Source organism: Phycodurus eques, chromosome 1, assembly GCF_024500275.1.
Source record: "Phycodurus eques isolate BA_2022a chromosome 1, UOR_Pequ_1.1, whole genome shotgun sequence".
Classification (NCBI taxonomy): Eukaryota; Metazoa; Chordata; class Actinopteri; order Syngnathiformes; family Syngnathidae; genus Phycodurus; species Phycodurus eques.
This window is the reverse complement of record NC_084525.1, coordinates 2,658,752-2,680,374: the sequence shown is the minus strand read 5'-3', so window position 1 is coordinate 2,680,374 and position 21,623 is coordinate 2,658,752. Positions and strand designations below refer to the sequence as shown.

Sequence of the window (21,623 nt, the reverse complement as noted above, 5' to 3'; positions counted from 1 at the left end):
GAATATTTGAAATACTGAAACTGAAACCCTATTTTAAGCGGTGCCACTGGCCACTTTGTTACTGGGCAGGACATCGTAACTAAATGCCCCATTGGCCAGTGAAAAAGGGGGTCAAATGCCAACCACCACCACTGGGCTGGGCACTTTGATCATTATGAGACAGGTTTATTTCTACACCTTGATAGACACAATTCACTATAAAATATAAAGAGATATTGGAACTTCAGTGGAAAGTCATAGAAAGTCAAGAGTGGTTAACTTCATTTTACACTTGTGTGACAACAATGTTAAAAACAATTGTTTGAGGCATGAGCCTTCATCATTACATTTTGATATCTGGTGTGCGTGTGTGTGTGTGTGTGTGTGTGTGTGTGTGTGTGCACGCGTGTGTGTGTTTGGGAGAGTGTGAGCGCATATATCCATCCATCCATCCATCCATCCATCCATCCATCCCATCCATTTTCTCCGCCGCTTATCCTCAAGGGTCGCGGGCGTGCTGGAGCCTATCCCAGCTGTCTTCGGGCAGCGGGCGGGGCACACCCTGAACTGGTCGCCAGCCAATCGCCGGGCACACAGAAGCAAACAAAAAACCATTCGCGCACGCATTCACACCTACGGGCAATTTAGAGTCAACCTACCATGCATGTTTTTGGGATGTGGGAGGAAACCCACGCGGGCACGAGGAGAACATGCAAACTCCCCACAGATATATATATATATATATATATATATATATATATATATATATATATATATATATATATATACACACACACGACAGAGAGCATCCAGTGAGCTAGTTCAGTCGTTTATCCTTGTTGTCAGCTGGCCCCACGAGAGCTTTCGCTTGCACAGCAGTAATCCTCAGAGAGGAATAGAATGAGGAAAAGGGGGGGGGGGGGGGGGGGAAAGGTGGCTTGGGAGGAGGGAAGGAAGCCTTGTGTTGGCCAGCAGCGGGGAGAGTTGGGCCAGATGGGAAAGCGTATTTCCTGCTGTCTTGCCTGTGTGCAAACCCCCACTGTCCTGTGCACTTTTAGCACCGCACACCTTCTGGAGATGGCAGCCCCCTATGAATGCATGAAGCTCGCGCTGCTTTCACTATGAGGTGTGCTCTCAAGCCTCCAAATGAACTAGCTTTGTTGTTTTCAATGACCTCTTGCATAGCAGTCATTTTGACAGTAAAACTGTCAATAGTAGCGTGGATGCGGTAGGCTAGATACACACAAAAAATAAACTAAAAGAGGGGGGGAAGAAAATCGGATTTCTTAGAAATTCAGTGTGTGTGGGGATTAGGCTCCATTGTGAGTAGAGATTAAATAAAGTGGGGAAAAAAAAGAATCCTCTCACAAAAGTGAAAAATATGCAAAGTGATTTGTTTTTCAGAAGGCAACATCCTTCACAGGATGACGGAAGACCACGGGACTGTACCATTTCCATTCGGGGACAGGAGTCGGTTCATGAATTGAGCTTCAAAAATGATCAATAAGCCGACTGACGAAAGTGAAAACAATGATTTGCTTCGCTTGGTTGATACGGATCTTCCACAGCGACGGCCTTACTTCGCTCATCGCCACCGAGCCCCCCTCTCCGAGCAGGGGGGGTAGCGGCAGCAAAACAGGCCAAAATCTTGTTGTGAGGCGGGGGGAGAAACTAGTTGCACACTTTGTGGGCTTTAACCAAATGCGAGAGTGTAGAGTTGAGATTGAAACATTTCCAGAGGTAGCCACTCAAATTTCTACCTACTGATGCCAGAAGGGTATTTTCCCCTTTGCATATGCGGCCTATATAACCTCCACAAAGTTGCATGGGAATCGGATTTGTCGTTCCTTGTGTAACACTGCTAACAACTCAACAAAAAAATAAAATCAAGCAAAACAACACCTCTCGCCTTCTTCGTGCCTTTGCGCATGTCAGATATGAGAAACATTACGGAAAAGTAATCTCTTGGAAGGAGATTGTTTTTCCTTTTGTTGTCTAATCCTAAATGATTCCCCTCTCAAAATACAGACACAGAAAGTCAAGCGCTGCGGTTTCCAAGTGACTTGGAACAAATCCACGAGTGGGAGTTGCATGGCAAATGTACATATTGCAACTCCCCACCAGCATTATCCATTTACTCGCGGGAGTGTGCTGTCAAAGAAAAGAGCCTCATCCAGCCTTTCTTGCTTTTGAAGAAATATGGCGCGGAATGTTAATATTTGTTGACAATCCATGTATAACCCGTCGGCAGGGAAGTAATTGATGCATAAGGAATGAAAGAAGCTTGAGCTGATTTACCCCTCCCCAGTGTCTTTAGTTCTTCTTGTCGGGAGTCAGGCCCAGCAGGGAGGGCTCACCTTTAAGTAGAAAAATTCAGGTGCCCGCTTCCGGCCCGTGTTGCCGTCAAAGTCCAATCTCCGCGCCTGTGTCGGCGCAGGAGAGGACACACGGGGCGCATTAGAGAGGCGAGGCGGATCAGATGCTCCGTGCCGATAGGGCTCCTCTCGTCTCCTCCTCCTCCACTGGGTGGTCGGCCCAGGAGAGCGAAGCCGGCGCGAAGATGCTCCATCTTGACGTTTTTCATCTCGGCTGCGCTGATGCAGGACGGACGTTATTGTTCTAAAATCTTATATGACCTACAACATTTTGGTCTGCTGATTGTTGATTATTTGTCAGGAATTTCAACCCTTTGTAGAGGTGGCATGCACCAAGGACTGAGCTAAAATAAATCTGCGCGCAAGTCAGGATAAAAATATTAATAGAGCAATTGATTTGTTCTTTCCATTGTTTGAGCCAACCTTTCTCTCATCCCAGAATTCTCCGGAGTCATCTTTTGTCATTGCAAAGCGAGCGTAATACGCTCTCTGCTGACGAACTACAAATATGACGCAGCACTGTTTTTTCAAACTTTTTTTTCTGCATTTTTCTCTTTTTGCGAGCGAGCAATCATGCCTGTATGCTGAGATTTCGTATGTCATTACAATTACCCCCCACCGGGGACACGGTTGAGCACGTCTTCCTCAAAATCAGGAGATCTGGGTTTGAATCTCCATTTGAACATCGTCGGCTTCAGTGACCCATCACTCTGACGAGGGCAAGCGCTACAGAACATGGATTTGTTTTGCCTGCATAACAAAGTTAAGCGTTTTATTTGAAACATAGACAAGGTTATAAGTTGAGGACATTTTTCTATCTTGCCATCTGCAACTCATGTTTTGGGGGGGGGGGAAACCTGCTGCTTAATAACCTCACTGATAAATGTACTCCTTATTGTTAAATCTTGTTCTCCTTCTCCGTTGTTATCCTGTGGGCTAGCAGTTGCTACATGACTGTGACTACATGACGTCGATAAGTAACATAACCGTTATTTATACTCTACGTTCTCATGTTTGCCGTGCAACCCCAAAAGGAAGCGCCTGTCAACATCCAAGACATCCAACGTAACTTTAAGGACACACGCTCAGGTATTTCCGAAATCCCACACGACATTTTTGCAGCGAAGCAAAATCCTCACAACTGAGTCAGCAAACATCAACAGCTAACATGGCGCAAGCTAGCAAAAAAACATTAATTGGGGTTATTTTGTTTATTAAGGTTAAGTTGGTTCAATATTTAAAAGAAGTAGTATATTGTAGTATAGCTACAGTACTTTTGTCATTTGATTGTATTTTGGCTTGCTACCTTTCTCTGGCGGGAAGCTTCGGTGTAGTGAGGCTAAATGTATTGTTACAAAACAGCTTTGCTCACATTTCTCAAGTGGCTCGCCCGTCACTGGTTATAATAAAGCCCACTATCGTGTTATGCATGCTTGAAATGACGTGATGTCATAGATTTACTTCATTTCCTCGTCTCCTTGAGATCATTTTGCAATGGAGATATCATTTGAACTGGCCTCCAAAACCAGACGACAATTATAGCTTGGTAACTTGAGAATATTCGATTGAAGAAGGCCGATTCTGCGTCCGCTGCTGAGCGTCACCTTGGATGTGGCTTTATCGATCGTTCTGTCTCTCAGGGTACAGCGCGTCTCCAAATTTATCGACCGGCTGTTCGGCGGCGTGTTTAGCTCGCTCTTTGCCAGTGGGGAGGTTAAAGCCGTGCTACAGAACAAGCAGTGCGTATTGGCTAAATGAGGAGATAAAAAGGCCTCCTTGTGAAGGTGCGAAACAGCCTCCAATGAATAATTCGTGTAGTAATCCAGGTGAGCGGTAGAGCTCTTGTAATGTCTGTTTGGTAGACGTTTTGGTCCGCGCGGTGATGGCAACTGGGTTGGCTGCTGCGATATTTTTGTCTATCTGTCTGTCAGTGTGTTTCTTCAAAGGTTGGAAATGCGCAGAGCTCAGATGCAAGATGCATGGTCCCTCGGCGAAGAGCGTTTAATTGTTGTGTCTGTCACTCCACGTCGCTGGCATAGATAGATGAACAAAGTTCTTTCGGAAATAATACTACATTTCAGAGCAATTGAGTGAAATTGAATAATTCCCCAAGGCACACCTGAATCACTGTTCCCGTCTGATTTTGGGTGAGAGGTGGGCGGCAGGTCACCGGTTAATCACAGGGCTAGTTAGATTATATTTACATTTTCATCAATGACGATTATTCCTCGCCAGTCATGGGCTGGAAGAAACGATGATCTTTTACTGCTTCACAGGGAGAAATCAATCCATTTGAAATGCATGCGACGTTCGCAGTCCGAACGTCAGTGTGAGTGGGATGAACACCAAAAGCCTATGCACTAAACGTCAAGGTAAATAGCGGGAATGATTTTTTTTTTTTCAGAACAGGTGAGCACGTTGTGTTGTTTGGACGGCTGATTATAATTGTGAAATATTGAGCTCGATCATGAGCCTTCCAGCTGTGTGGTCCGGCACTGCTTGCTCATTAGCGAATGTAAATGAGGAAATTTCGCTCGCTCAGACCGTCTTCTGTTTCGACTTTTGTGGAGTTTTCCGACACGCTTCCTGAGTAAGGTATGGCGGCTGTTTTGCGCCATACTGTGCCAAGGCTCATTAGGAAACCGCAAAGCTTATTACGAGGCCGTGGGAGAGACTCGTTAGCGACTAATTATTACTGACGAGAGTGTTGATGGACATGAGCGGGGACGTACACGCTACAGTAAGGAGGCTTTGCGTTTATTTATTTCAATTAAAATAACAAACGCCGCGCATTTCTGTGTGCCGCGTTAATGAATGGCCTCCACTCTGATACGGTTGCCGTATCTCAATTTTTTGTTCTTTTCTCGATTTTTATTTTATTTAAAAAAAAAAAAAAAAAAAAAAACAATCCTTGAGAACAATACAGGAACAAAAACCAATCATGTAATTTACAAAACATAAGACAAAAAAAAAAAAAACCCTCGCACAATTATGCAGTGCCTTACAGATAGGGATGAGCGGTATAAACAGTATACTCGGTTGACGGTATAAAGTTGGCCGGTGTTATGGATTTTTGACTTTCGATAACTCGGAAGACGTCAGTGTATCGGTCTCGGGATACGAAAGGGCTCAAGCGCGTCTGATGACAGAGTCGGCAGCACTGTTCTTTAAATCAGCTCCGAGCCGGTCGAAAGACCGGTCCGTCCACGTCCGCCCTTTCCCGGCTGCTCAGGAACTCCCGAGCTGACCTGCAGACTGGTACGGGTTTGATTGAAGAATATCGATTGAAGAACATTTGGCACCGACCGTCTTCCCCCTCGGCCCGGACCGGTTTCCCTTGTTGGAAAACATCCCCCGCAGCGTGATGCTGCCACCGCCACGTTTCATCGTGGGGACGGCGCTGAGATGTGTTGGGTGTGGCAGCCCTGACTTGTACTTCTCCACAACTCTGTCCTTCACTTGTTTGGAGAGTTCCTTGGTCTTCGTGGCTGTATTCAGTTAGCGCTGCCTCTTTCTTGGATGTTGCAGCCTCTGGGTCCTTTCAGAAAAGGTGTTTATACATCCCGAAAGATCACGTAACACAGATTGCACATAAGTGGACTTCATTTCACTAATTACCGTATGTGACTCTTGAAGCTAATTGGTTACAACAGAGCTTTTTAGGGGCTTCATAAGAAAGGAGGTGAATACAGATGCACATGCATACATATCTTTTAGATATGCATTTCTTACAGAAGCGTAGTTGCTGCCACACCAGGAAAAACAAATGTTTCCACACAGGAAGACCAGAGCCCAGATTCAAACCCCAAACCTCAGAACTGCGTGGCCGACGTGCTGACCGTTTGTCCAGTGATATCGGCTGCGTATTTATTTTGTCAATATTAGTTCCACTTCCAACATCACTGCATTCTTGAAAGGACAATGTCGCATAATTATCAAGTGCTGGTGCAAGGCAATGCATTCCATCTCCGTTGTAACAAAAACATAATCAAAATTCTCAGTCAACCCATCAACAGAAATCAGTGTTTACACCCCTTCACGAGCATTTGTACAAATCAATGCCTCCTCTCAAACAGGCCATACTTTAAACACACTGGTACTCAGCAGTTGAGTAAATAGTGTTTGAGGAAATATGCTAATTGTTTTGCAGGTGAACGTGTTGAATTAGAGCAGAGAACAAGTCGTCCTCGGTGTCCTCGTTTATCCCCCCCCCCCCTCCCTCCGGCTGAGGAAGGCCCCTCGTTTCCCCTTTTAACCTTTTTTTGGATTTGATGAAGAGGAAAATCTGTCCAGCGGGGCGGGAAGGCGGGCAGTTGGGATTCAGGCCAGAAACAGCGGGAAACCCAAACAGACGAGGTTGCAAACCAAGGGTGGTGTGAAGGTCCTTGTCGATGCACAGTAAACACAAGCGAAACGCCTGCAGAGATTACAGCGTACACATCAAGTCTGGACTGTACTGACTTTAAAAGGAGGACAATATGTGACTGATACAATTGCAGCTTTTATCAGATACACATTGGACAAGAATGCACAATGGGGAGTGGTTATTTTCCCACCTGTGCTAGGTTGAATGGATGGCGAATTGTAATACACCTACAGTGACTAATCACTCCTTATGACACCATGCTGTTATATCTTCACGACTGTAAACTTACTGTACGCTTGAGTTTGGTCACTTTGATCTGCAATAATACACATTCACTACATATATGTACATATATTTTTTATTATTAACCATCCATTTAGGGCTGCAACTTAACGACTTTTTAAAAAATCCATCGATCTGTCGATTAATTTTGGATTCATTGATGAATCTGAGTTTTATTTATTGATTTATTTGTATGTTCATCCCTGTATTCAAAAACAGGACCTTATTTCAAATTGACAGTGCAGAAACTGTAAAAACATCAATGGATTATGATTCAGTGACTGGTTTGCCCTCCAAAACTAAGCAAAACGGTTTATCCTTGTTTTCCAAAATAAAAGCAGGTGTTTGCAGATGTCTTATTTTAATGAATTCTGCTTTCATGGGAGATGACATAAATCTGGGAAGATTTACTTTTGAAAGGCGGAAATTCTGAGGATTTGGACAAGTTAAAGAATGCCTCTGAAGGATTCGTTGATTATCCAAATAGTTGATGAATTTGATCATCGTTTAGTTGTCAATGAATCGATTCGTTGTTGCACCTCTACATCCATTGCTCTACCAACGCACCCGTCCATTTTCAGTGCCGCTTCCCTTATGAGGCTCGCGAGTGAGCCGGAGCCTATCCCAGCTGACTTTGGTTGAAAGGCGATGTACACCCATTCGCACTGACATCCGCACCGATCGATAATTTAGAGTCTTCGAATAATCTAACACGAATATGTTATGCATATTCATTTAAGTCCTCATTTCCGTATTCATTTTCTGTGCTTTAATCAAAAATGATAAAATGCAACTCCTGGACCAAAATAGAATGTACCACTTTGGTTGGTTAGTTACTAAGCAGGATTTTTCATGATTAAAAGCACAACTTAAAATATAATGAACAAATCAGAGCCCGATTCCAGTTGCGTCTCCACATGAACGAGGGCACCGCAAAGTTGCTAACTATCCAACGGACTGACAAACGAAAAAATTACAGTTCCATTGTTTTCAATTTTTTCTTTTTGCTGTTTGGAGCCACGATAGACTATTTGCCCAGCCCCAGAATCCGACGTTTACTTTTACTTAGGCGAATGTTTATTTTCTTCCCATCTTCTCAGCCTCATGAATCTTTCTCCAGCAGCCCACCCGGCTCCCACCTTTGCTAAATGACTCAACTCGGACGCTTTCGAGCGTCGATCGGTGGCCGGCGGCTGCGTGTCTTCTTCTCTTTGTCTTGGAGATAACGACAACACTTGAGGGCGCCTTATAAGTTCTCCACGGTGGCAGTCTGGACATTAGAGAAGACTTTTTTCGTAAGGGATACAACATTAGAAAGCCTCCAGTTGCCTCAGAATAGCGTTGAATCAATGTGATAGTGAAGATTTGTGGAGCGGTAGGATAATTGTGTCAATGCTAAGAGATGCTATTATCATCATCTAGTTGTTATTTTTCACTTGATAAATTATTCTTATTATTTTTTTTTAAATCACTTGTTTTGCGGTTTGAGGCTTGACTCTTAATCCAAATTTTGCAAGAATAAAGTGGTAATAGCCATCATTTGTATAGACCAATTGTCCTCGCTGGCGCTACAGGTCAAATGAAGCCTATCCCAGCTGAATTTGTGTGAGAGGTGAGGTACACCCAGGACTAGTTGCCAGCCAATGGCAGGGCACACATAGACAAACGAGCATCCACATGCACATTGACAGCACACAAGCACGGGGACAACATGCAAACTCCACATTCGAACTCTAACCTCAAAACTGTGAGGCCAATGTGCTAACCACGCTTACACTATATACTACGATACTATATACTCACAAATTAAATATTCTAGTATACCAACACGACCTGCTCTTGAAAAAAAAAAAAAGATCAGTTTCCCCAATATTTCTGTTTATAGAGTAAAATAAACATTTTTGTTGTATTCTATACACTTCTGACAGCACATTGTAACTAAAACTACCAACTTCTCTTTTCACTTCTTAAAATGACGACTTCACTCTCTTCAAACTGCGGCATATGATTTATGAGGTGGCAATATTACGACTTTTGTCTTGTCAATTTAGTTTTCTTCGGTGTGGCCCTAACCCTCCTTCGTAATTTGTATTTAATCTAAGATGTATTATTCGTTTATTGGGTTTATGTATCGTATGAAAATAATACTAAGTATATTTCTGTATGTAGCGGTGTAATGACAAAAGGGGGATGATTTACTGAAAATAGCACCGTGAGGAACACGTTACAACGGGAGCATTGGCTGAATACCGTCATTTCTCATGTATAATGTGCACCCATATATAATACGCACCCCCAAAGTTGACCTCAAAATTCTGGAGAACCCTTCTACCTATGCATAATTCATTTTTACAATGCATGATTTCGCTTCTACCGATATGCTGAAAACATGAAGTATTATCTGTATTTTGTTAGTTTTTTCCCCCAAATACTTATTCTGAAGTTAAGCACTTTATTTGCGCATGTAATACTTAATTTTTTTCACTTGCTCTTATTTTCAAATTCACAGGCCTACTATTATTTAGTAAATGATAAAACACACACAGTTGTGCTCATGTTTGATTACCCAGGCAGAGTTTTTTTCTTTTTTTTTTTTTTCTGTAAAGAAAACATGAAGGGCCAGGCGAAACACGTTATTTTATTTTAATGGGATTCAAATTAAACTGTCAAACATTTCAGAAAAGCATTATTACTAAACAAAACATAACCATAAAGAAATGAATGATGATTGTTGTTCAGTCATCAGTCGTATTAAAGAAAAAATTCACAAATTCTGCCTGGGTATGTAAACTTATGAGCACAACTGTAAATATATGCAGTCATACATATCCCTGACATATTGGAATGAAAGTGTCGGCAACACCTTTTTCACAACGTTTCGGTGGCGTTGGTGTATTACAATGAAAGTGTACACCTTTCTCATAACCTCTAGGGGGCGGTGGCATATTGGTATGAAACTCTGCCAGCATACATTTATAAAATCCGAAAGTTTGGTTCATTTTCCCTTATACACACCTGTATATAATGCGCACGAATGACTTTTGACAATTGTTTGGGGGGGGGGGAAAGTCCATTCTACACTAGAAATTACGGTAGGTTTAGCATGATCTTTGATACATTTGAACAGACTGCTGATAGCTATTATTGCCCTGTGCTTTTTATTTATTTATCCCAGCTATCATCGGGCAGGAGACGGGGTACACCCTGAACTGGTTGCCAGCCAATCGCAGTATTTATTTATTTGTTCTAAATAAACACATGAGGGCCGTCCTTGTATGTTCTGCACACGAATTCTTGCGTTGCGGGCTTCACAGCGAAGTGCGGAGAAGAACGATTATCGGTGCTGGGGGCAATTGCACTGGCACTATCTCTCGCACAACAGTGACCCATGCAGCTTTGAATATGTTCAACAAGAGAGTGGGGGCTTTTGTTGCTGGCTCAGCCATGTCAAATCAATAACGGTTGCGGCGTCTCGCGTATCACAGATGACAAATACAAGCACATATGATCAATGTATAGAAAGAATGTTTGACTTGAGGCCTGTACTGTTCTTCTAACACACAGCGTGTCTTTTAGAGTTTCAGCACAGGGTCGTTCATCAACGTTTGGATCGCCTTTTTTTTTTTTGTTCTTTTTTTGTTGGTTTGTTTGTTTGTTTGAAGCGGGAATTGCTAATTGATCATTTAGTAATTGATTCTTCTCAGTGGGAAATGATAAATAATGCTTTAGGTACGCTTAATATAGCCTTGCTTAATCATAATTTAGAATACTTACATTTTTTTGGGGGGGTGGCTAATTACTAATTAAGAAGAGCACCGTTTCAGGTCACCTTCATTGTAACAGAATAATAAACACTCATATGGTTAGATGTCTTTAATAGCGACAGAGCAACAATTGAACAACAAAATGAATACATACAAGTCAACGTTTAAAATAAGAAACTGTAAAGCACTGTAATGTTATAAATAAATAGTCGTTTTTTTGTAAAGTGGTGGGGGAAACCCTGGGTACATGTAGACAAACAACCGTTCACACACTTAGTCTTAGTCTTTATCTAACCTCCAGAGCTGTTCCAACGGAGATTCAAACCCAGATCTCCTGACTGTGAGGCAGATGTGCTAACCTCGATTTTGCCGCGCGAAAATAGATAAATGAATAAGGAATAAATACAGTATACCAGGTTAAAGACCCTTTTGAAGATGCTGTGTTATTGGTATTGATATACTGGAATGTGAGTATAAAGACCAGCAAAAATAGATCAATGCTTCCCCCCCGTCAGTTATATACACACACACACCACGTTGTTTACTATTCATGCTTTGGATCACTCTGAGACTGTCGATTGCTTATTTATGTACCCTTTGTCTCTATGAGTAGTGTGTATCTGCCACATGCCGCACTCCTCCGCTTTTCCACACAAAGACGGCAGCGTTTAATCTGACAGCTGCGGTCACGCGCCGCTTTCTGCAATCGTGAATGTAGCATCAAAAGTCTCCGCCGAAACGTACACGCTTTCAACATCGTGATGCTTTATCATTGTGAATATCACATTAGCGTGCATTTGCTGACGGACACCAAGTTACACTGGATAATACATCACAACATATTTTACATAGTCTACATACATGTTATTGAATGAGGAATACTCATTAGGATTTGTTTTGCAAATGTTACATGGCGCTGCATCTATGCGTCTTCAAACATAGACCTAAACATTATGTTTTTGTGTAGATACTCAATAGGTAGCAAGTTTTTCTCGTCAATGACGCTGCGGTGAATACAAAAGGGAAATTCCTCACTGCAGATATTTTCAGCACCAGCAACACCTTTCACTTAAGGAGACAAATACTTTAAGCTCTAACAGACACGTCGGCATGTTGTGAAGCAAGTGTTACATTGATGCTTTGAATTGATTGATTGATTGATTGATTTTTAAAAAAATCTGAATTCAGCTGGGAAATCCCTCATTACAGAAATGAAAATAAATATAGATATATCCTTATTTTTTTCTGAAGATGCATGTTCAAACTATGCTTGTGTATTTTCTCGATGTACACTGGCTACAAACCGCATTCCAAAATCATGCATGTTAGATAGAGCTGTCAAAATTAGTCGTTAAATCCACAACTAATCGATTGTCAAATTAATCAACAACTGCTTTGATAGTCGATTAATTGTTTCGAGCGAGGAGGCGCGGCGGACGACTGGTTGGCACGTCTGCCCCACAGTTCTGAGGACCGGGGTTCGATCCCCGGCCCCGCCTGTGCGGAGTTTGCATGTTCTCCCCGTGCCTGCGTGGCTTTTCTCCGCTCACTCCGGTTTCCTCCCACATCCCAAAAAAAACATGCGTGCTAGGTTCATTCACAACTCAAAATGTGAGTGCAAATGGTTGTTTGTTTATGTGTGCCCTGCGATCGGCTGGCGACCAGTTCAGGGCGTAACCCGCCTCTCGGCCGAAGATAGCTGGCATAGGCTCCGGCACGCTCGCGACCCTAGTGAGGATAAAGTGGTACGGAAAATGGATGGATGGATGGATTAAACAATACCAAATAAACAACTAGAATTGGTTAATGAAGGCTAATAAACATGATTTTGCAATCAACTTTGAATTATTATTATTATAAATTATTCAATGAATTGATGAAATAATTGATAGAATAATCAATTGTGAATAATGTTCGGTTAATTGAAGATTCTAAACGGTCCTTGGAGTAAATGTGAGTGAGGGTGGGCCTTAGCCTGTATGTGCGCAGAGATTAACTGGTGACCAGTCTCGGGTTTGCACTGCCTCTCACCTAAAGTTAGCTGGAATGGACTCCCGTTCATCTCCGATCCTAATGTGGGAAAGCTCTATTGAAAAGATCACATTTATAGTATATTGTCTGAGAAGATGTATTCACCTGCACTCTTCGTCTGTGTGTCCAGCCATGTTTACGGAGGTGCCTCATGATGTGACCGCTCAGAGGGGTCAAGATGTGGAGATGGCCTGCTCGTTTAGGGGGGCCGGGATGCCCTCCTACTCGCTGGAAATCCAGTGGTGGTACATCCGCAACCATATGGACTGGACAGACAGACAGCCGTGGAAAACCAATGAGGTAACACCGAGCTAGCGGGAAACGTGCGGAAAACATCCGTCGTCCTAAATGGTGCTTACTGTCGAACAGCGCGAATCATTTGTTATTTGATCATTGTTAAGAAATCGTTAAGATTTCTGTTGTACGGACTCGATGATTTATTATTCACTGCGCTACTCGGCTGCAAACAGCAGAGGCGCTGTTGATTCGGGAAAGAAAAGAACAACATCAGGACGGTCAGCGACAGGAAGTTGACCTAAAATCCCGAGCCGGCATTACTTTACAACGCTGCCATGGAAACAGCACATCGGAGTGCTACTTGGGGTGTATTGTTACACATATTTGTATTCAGTATGCATGTGTACCATACCGAGTCGACGCACAGAACATATTAGGTAAGGTTACATTTTATAGCTGTATTTTGTTCAATGGTGATCATTTGACTAGATTCAAAAACATTTTTCCATCCAGTTGTCATGTTCATCGTCCGTTTCTCAATTAGGTGCTCCGAAAGGTACTTTGAACATCTAAGTATGTATGTAGTTATGTTTAGAAAATACGACGTTCCCAAATGTTATTTGTGAGCAATGCACTTTCTTTATTGCGCTTAACTTTTGTAAAAGAGAGCCGCAACTTTGCGGCAATAGGACAAATATTGGGCCCATGGTGACAACAGTTGAGAACCGCTGCATTAGAGGACATTCTTACGTTATACATTTGCGATTGCTACGATACAGTATGCTCAGATGCACTAGCCAGTTTTTTTTTTTTTTTATCCCCTTGGTTTGTTCCATCACTCATTTTCTGAAGGAACTTACATTTTTTTCTCTATCTAATTGAGATGTCATCTTCACTGTTCTTCTTTATTTTTTTTTTTACAAGGTATCTCCAGAGGAGGAGGGGCCAAAGGATGCTACAAAGATAAGCGTGAGTTAACAGCCCCTCTGCTCTGAAACCCGCTGTTAAGAATCTTAGTTAATTACACGAGGCGCCATCCCAATTCTGATTACATTTCCATTTCTTGTACTGGCTCATTTGCCAGTGTTGCTTATCCCACTGCACACACAGGAATAGGATTTATTTCAACGTTTTTTTGCACTGGACGCATTATGTAATCATCCCCTTCATCCTCGACGGTCTTTACGGCCACTTAAAGGCAACGCTGCTTCTCAGAAATGTCAGTCAGAATACAGGTTGGGAAGCTGATCGTACGTGTTCTTAGGTTGCCATGGTAACTTGGCATATACCACCAATATCAGATACAAACGCGTACTTTCTTTTTAACTAACTGCACACAGCAACTTTGCAAAAGCCTCCGCTCGCTCGAATGACCGTTTTCACAGAAGTCGTTTTGACACGGTAATAGAGTAGAATATACAGTTTTGAAAGAGGACTTCAAAAAAGAGATTCGAATCCTTATGAGTTCAGCATCCCACATCCATAGGAGCGCGCACGCCGTCAAAGATGTTGCCTGCTGGAGAATGAACCGTGCGACAGCTTTACATAATCTATACGTGCGATCGCGCTATCGTCCCGGCGTACATGAACAAAGGTTGGAAAAAAAAAAACGTTCCCTCGTGTTGCTAAGCACAACATCACAATGTATGAGCACGGCAGAAGAGGTGGAACGCAATCTGTCTCTGGTTTCTGGTGCATTTCACAGTTTTCCCATAGTTCTTTCTTTTCTTTGAAATTAAGAAAGGTCAATTCATCTGTTCAACGAATGAATTCCCCCAGGGACTTAAAACAGCCATATACAAACTGTATTTCCCAAGCATGTGTGTTTTTGCTTTTTCTTTACCTTTACTGGATACCCTTTCCCAGAATAGGCATGGGCATGTGAAATGTGATGATGACACAGAACTACAGGAAAACAACAAACTTAACTTGGACTATCGCACAAATTGAGTACATACTTTATATTGGGGGGACAAAAATCTCACGGTACTCCACTAAACAACAAGTTCACAATAAGTAGACAGAATATACTGAAATAATGATGACCTTGTCTCAATTTACACAAAAATGTGCTTACATTATTCATTCGCGCTTACATTAACACATGTACCGTATACTTTCACATCACATGGCAGGATTCAGGAATGCCCGATGAAAAGCCAGGCCAGATCTTTCAAACTCCACGCAGGAAAGCCTGAGCTGAGACTCGAACCCAGAACCTCTTGGGTGCGAGGCAGATACAATAACCACGACCCCACTCCTGCCCACTGATTACTGCAAAAGATAGTGTTTTAGGGGCAGCATGGAGTCCCAAAAAATATTAGACACAGCTCTTCGTATGATGCGGTGCAGTTCTATCAACTTGAAAACGTCCTTTTAAATGAACCTCATGACATCGTGCTAATGGTCAGAATGCTGTTGTGTTTCCCGCTTCCTTCAAGTTGTGTGAGCCATCATCTGGGAACATTAACTACGTTCGTGTTGTAATGAGAGGATCGTTCCGTTTCGCTCAAGGGAAATGACACACACACACACACACACACACACACAAGCCACATTTTGGGCTTGTCAAATCAGTAGCTATGCAGTGCAATTGTAACGTGAAGTTAGCTAGCTAGCTCTGCCCCGAAAATACAGTTTCCCTTTGGATAGTCAGCCAACCTGCGGACGGGTGACCGGGGCTTCTGGCTGACGTGGCCGCTTTGGAGCGCCTCGTTGTGGGCTGTGAGCGGGCGCGAGAAGGCAGAAAAGGGAGCTTAAAAAAAAATGTTTCAAAGTCTGATGCAAAAAGCCAGCGTGGGACGTAGGGACGTAGCTACTTTGCGCCAAAAGGCATGATGTTCATCAGCCCTCCGTGTGTTTTGATATCGTTTTCTCATTTGTTACCAGGTAGTGAAGGTCGTGGGAAGTAACATCTCCCACAAGCTCCGCCTCTCCCGCGTCAAGTCCTCCGACGAGGGCACGTACGAATGCCGAGTCATCGACTTCAGTGACGAAGAAGAAGCGCGCCACCACCGCGTGCGCGCCTACCTGCAGGTAGTCGCCGAGAGCGACGTCATCCCCAGTAACCGGTATGACAACTTCCAGGTGCCGGATGACACCAAGGGCGAGTCGGGGTTCGAGCGCGCTCACGGCCACCCCCAAGATGGGGGGCGTGCCCGGGAGCGCGGTAAGCGACCTTCCTCCGCCACGCAGCACAGTCACCCTGCCGGTAGCCATCAGCGCCAAGCAGGCAGAGAGCTGAGAAAGCGGGATGTGGACAGTGAGCATCGCAACAACGACTGCTCCAATGAGCCCAGCTGTGCGCCGTAATCGGATTCCGTCTGAAAAAGTGAAGCACGTTGCAAATTATGTGCATAAAAGCTACACTTTCCACACCGTGCCAAACCCAAAATCTCATATCAATATATATAAACAGTTTATTGAGAGCCCTGTGATTGGAATGCGTGGCTTTCCTTTTGAAATGTGTTTTATTTTGTCAGTCGCGGATGACTTCACAGCATTCACAAGACAAGCTGATGTGTACTTTTTTGAAAATGACCAATTTGAAGTTGGGCACAAAGCTGCACTCGCAATTCTTCGTTGCGCAGAACAATAAAACAGACGAGCACTCAGCAGAGGCAAAATTGGATCAAAAGTGAAAACTCATTTGTAAGTTAGCAGGCTTCCTCGTTTATGAAGGATTATGTAAAACATTACAAATGGATGGAGGGGGCCATTTTGATGATGCGGTGCACTGCTCATTTTGCACCATTTCATGCAGGGGTGTCAAACTCATTGTCGTTCAGGGACCGCACGCAGCCTAATTTGATGTCAAAGGGGTCGGACCACTAAAATCATACCATACTCGAAATAATAATGAAATGGAAAATCTTTAGATTGTGACATTTAAAAAAAAAAAAAAAAATCATTTTATGAAAAAACATTTCTTGACCAAAAAAAAAAAAGGTCTTCCGTTTGTCATCTACATGTGAACATTTAAAGGCACAAAAATGGAAGTCACAGGTATTTGGAACTGAAAAATAGAGTATTGCACTATTACAATTAAATCAATCCATGAAAACTAAGAATGATTACCATTCCATTTTCTACATGAGCATAACATGTCTCAACATTATCCTTAGGCCTGGCCACCACAATGTTTTATGTATTTTTCCACTTTCAAGTTCATGCTGCGGGCCGGATTGTACACCCGAGTGGGTCGGTTTTGGCCCACGGGCCATATGCTTGACCCCTGATATAATGGGTTGGTTTTGTGTTTTGTGGAGTTTTGTGAAACGTAGTTTTGTAATTTTTGCATGATCCTGCTCATTAACTCAGTAACCATTAAACACAAAAAGCCATTTTAAGACAACGTCTCACATCCTCTCAATGAGATTTGTTTGTCCTGGATTTAAACTACAAAGTTCATGGTTCAAGTGAGACCATTTTTATTTTTCCTCCCAAGTGGCGCAGTTCATATGCAAACGCATGTCGCTGCATATCCTCAGATCGGAATCGGGCCGCTATCGACACATTCACTGCCATCGACGGCTTTAGAAGTTAAATATCCATGTTAACTGGGAAGCCCGGCAGTGAACGAGTTAAATGCGGATGAAAAGAGGATATGAATCGACCATCTGCCAATGGGAGGGAAGCATAAACAGATTGGATGCCATTTTTATTCTGCTTCCATTCACACCATCATGACTAAAATGTACAAACTTGGAACTGAAGTGCGCGGGTTCTTCCTGGAAGCATGTGCCGCCCCTCGACGTAGTTTGCCTAATCCTGCTAACAAACTAACCAAGCAACAGGGATGGAAAACACTGAAGTATTTGTTTACATTTGTCAGTCTTCATTCACATTATTTATTCAGTAAATAGTTGAATACTTTTATTCAGTGATTGTCATGAGTGAAATTGAGCTGTTACATTCAAATCACAGTTGAAAGAAAAAAATCCAGTATTCCACATGGACCTCACTTATTCAATGTATACATAAGAACTATGAATGTGCTTTTTGGTTAGGACACTTTCTTAGACGAAATACCATCTTGGTATATTCAGCCTTGTATTTGAATGAGAATAAAAATCATAATATGTTCATCAGCCATTAACAAAGCCTCAATCCTTTCAACTGTAAGCCTCTAATCTACTTTGTATAGAACACTGTGTAATATGACATGAAGTGAATGCATGTTCGGTCATTTTCTTAAAAGCCTTTTTAACGAAATATATACAAAGATGGCGCATTTACGTTCCCCCTCCTCCAGGAATTCTTTTGAAATGTATGTTGTTGTATTTGATCTGCTGTTTCTATGTATTTGTTTTTCTTGTTATTTTCAGTTTGTTTTTCCAAAAGTGCTGTACAGACAGATGAATGACACTTTCAAAAACGTATCTTAGTATTTACCAAATCTGCCCATCATGTCAGTTTTGGGACGTTGGTAAAGGCTTAAGAGACTCCATTTTACCTCTGCCATTTGTTTTGTAACCGCTCATAATGATCTTGTTGTGTCCATGCTTGAGTGGAGCCCAGGCGCTAACTTCGCTCCAAAGGGATCAAACGGGACAAAGTGAATATTTGGCATGATTTGGATGCGTCCTAGTCCGCCTCGAAGACCTCGTGGAAAGTTCCGCTCGTACTCAAAGGGAACGACAAACCTCCCAGAAGAAGACTTTATGAAAAGGCGAAGGCTCGTCAAGGAAATAAGAGGGAACGTGTAAATTTCTCCACGCATCGTTTGATCTCATGCTAAAGTGTATGCCTTTATCAAAGAAACAATAAATAGCATACTAACATTGATCATTGTGTCATTGTTGCCTGAATGTTCCATGATTTTATGCAAAACACATTAAAGAACATCCCCATTGAGTTGGAAAATCCTGTCCCCGAATTGGACTGCACGTTTTAGACTCACAAATGTATCAGAAGGTTCAAGAGCAGAGACGCACACATTGTCAGAAGCCAATAGTGGTACCGTTATTTGCTGACCCTAACCTGCCCCCCTATTCATGTTTTGCTTCAAAGTAGTTCTTTCTTTTCACTCTGGAAATGAAGCCTTCATTGAAATGGCCCAATTTTCACCTCAGCTCACTATGGCACACATTTTCTGTGTTTCCATGGTACAGTGTCCAAAACTGTCCAGTCCAAACCTTTTCTTAACATTATTTTAGCACAATTTGAGCATAAATGCAGCGGTCACTTCCGTGGCAGGCGTTTCTATGCAGTATTCTCTCATTAACTAACCAACTGTAAAGATAGGATAACCTTACTGATGAAGGTAATTAGTGGCAAACCCATTTTCACGTTTACTTGAACAATAAATTGGTACCTTGACTTCAAAGTCGAATATATTCCGTGCCCGTGACTGAGCTTGTGGGACTGAGCCATCGTATAGCAGAGGTTATTATTATTATTATTATTATTATTATTATAGGGAGCTTCCAATACGCTGCTGCTTGAATGACGTGACAAAGAGGAACAATGGTCAAACACACAAACACATAATGAACACACTCACAAGGAGCAGGTTTTAATACTTGACTACCGCGTCGTAACCCGCCAACCCGGGCTGGATTCAGACCTCCTGATGTCACGCACTAGGCCACGCCCCTATAAGGCACGCATCAACACACAACTGTACTATAGTGTGTGCGTGTAATGCTTGACTTAAAAGTGAGTTTGCAGTTTTTAAAAACACTTTTTGTCATATGTCAAAACTGTCTGACCTGACAGCAGAATACGATAAAATGTTTTTTTTTTTTTTTTTTTAGAAAAATCAACCCCCTCTGGCCACATGAAATGCTTCGAATTGAATTTGAATTATTTTAAAATGGACTCAAAATGAACGAGCCAACGAACTCGCCAATCAGAGGCTTCAGAGACGGCAAGCGTGACCGAATAGTCTGTCAATCATTTGCACATGCCCGCCACGCGCAAATGGAGACTTTCTTGGCTGCATTATTTAACTCCAGTTAAAAAGGAAACGGATAGCTCTCTCTGGAAACACTCATGTCCGAGCTGAGTTGTCAACACGGCTGAGCTTAGAAAACCACCGCATACGTCACGTCACTGTTCTCGCCGAGTCATCAGGTAAGTGGATCACACATCTTATATTTTTAATTGCTTGGACGTTCCCAAAAATATAACATCGAACCGATAACATTGCGTGTAGTAACGTTGCATGCTTGCGACGTGTTCCTGGATCTTTTTTTTCCCCAAGTTTAGTGAGTTGGGGGTGTTTCTTTGGGCAGAGAAGCGAGGGGGTGTGGGGCCGGGGACTTAAGTCATACTAAATTCAAAAATCTTGCTAGCAGTTTGAAAACTGCATACTCTTTGCAAAAACAGTTTATTTCTTTCAATCGTCTTATTCTTTACTTTTATTCTATTATGTTTTCATATGTATATTTTACAATACAGTGCTATTTTTTTTGTATTAAAAACCTGTAGCAAAAGAATTGTGGTGTTTTTTGTGGAGATGGATGGCACCCAGTTCCCCCCCCCCCCCCCAACATGTGACTAATTTTTCATGAAAATGTTGTGTGTGTGTGTATTAAGGCAGCACCATATTACTCAGGTGTTTGTGTGCCAACCATGTTTCCACTGATGACTAATGGTGCGGTTGTCGCCGCTGGCAGGGGGATAAATAGCTGCGGCACACAATGAGATAAAGAGACGCCGCGCCACTATTTGCTAACATTACGCCGGGCCGCCTAAATAGAAAAGGTGGCGTCCTTGTTTCCTCACAACCGCAGGCCTCGTACATTCATTACGGAGCAACGAGGTGGGAGGCCCGGGGCTCCCCCCAACCGGAGAGGTGATGCGATAATGGAGAGGGACCATTGAAACGAGCAAAAACAGCTGTGATGGGCGATATGTCGACCGCCCGTGAATCACAGAAGGGCGGCCTTTCAAAGACAACCGCCACATTGTTCGGCTTGTTTGACAGTGTACGAAATCTGCTTGGAAGGGCCGGAGTCGCCTTCATTACGCTTAAAAGCACTTTTGGAAAGCCCGACTGAATATATAAAAGGCATCGAGGCGATTTCAGATGGCTTGTTTTGGCACCGGAGTAGAATAATTCAAACAAGTAAGGTCGGGTAAAATAAAGATGAATGACAAATATGTTTCCGTCAAGTCAACTGTTGACTGGAAATGACCGAAAGGCGTGAAAAATAGCCGCCATTTGCATTGTTGTTGTTTTTTTTTTACATTTGCATATGCCTGATTTATATGTCTGACTGTCAGTTGACAAAGTGCTTTTTGGGTATTGTAAGAAAGTAATGTTGGTGTAGTATTAAGTTAAATAGTAAATATTCAACGCAATGTAAATAGCCTGATTGAGACTTCGCATTTAGAACACAAGTTTTTATTCCAAGTACCACCTCAAAAAATTACCTGGCTCTCCAAGTCCCGCTAAAATTACCATTATTAAAATACAGTTGTGTAGTGTTTGAAACTTTCTAGATTATTAAATGCAAAAGTATTGGACTTAAAAGGGAAATACAACTGAATTGTACTTAACACATTTACTGTACTGGATAGAGTTACAGCAAATCGAATATGCAGTCTGAACATTTAATTCAGTCATTCTTTTGCAGGCGG

The 21,623-nt window shown here is 42.5% G+C and overlaps 1 protein-coding gene across 1 annotated transcript in view; it reads left to right on the top strand.

The window, feature by feature from the left end:
• Window positions 1-18,802, top strand: part of LOC133400131 (V-set and transmembrane domain-containing protein 2-like protein) — a 34,132-nt gene extending 15,330 nt beyond the window's left edge. The window contains exons 2-4 of the mRNA XM_061672425.1: window positions 12,928-13,097; window positions 13,959-14,003; window positions 15,924-18,802. Of these exons, the coding sequence (XP_061528409.1) occupies window positions 12,928-13,097; window positions 13,959-14,003; window positions 15,924-16,346 (638 nt within the window). The 3' untranslated portion in view covers window positions 16,347-18,802. The remainder of the gene's footprint in view (window positions 1-12,927; window positions 13,098-13,958; window positions 14,004-15,923) is intronic.
• The last annotated feature ends 2,821 nt before the right edge of the window (window positions 18,803-21,623 follow it).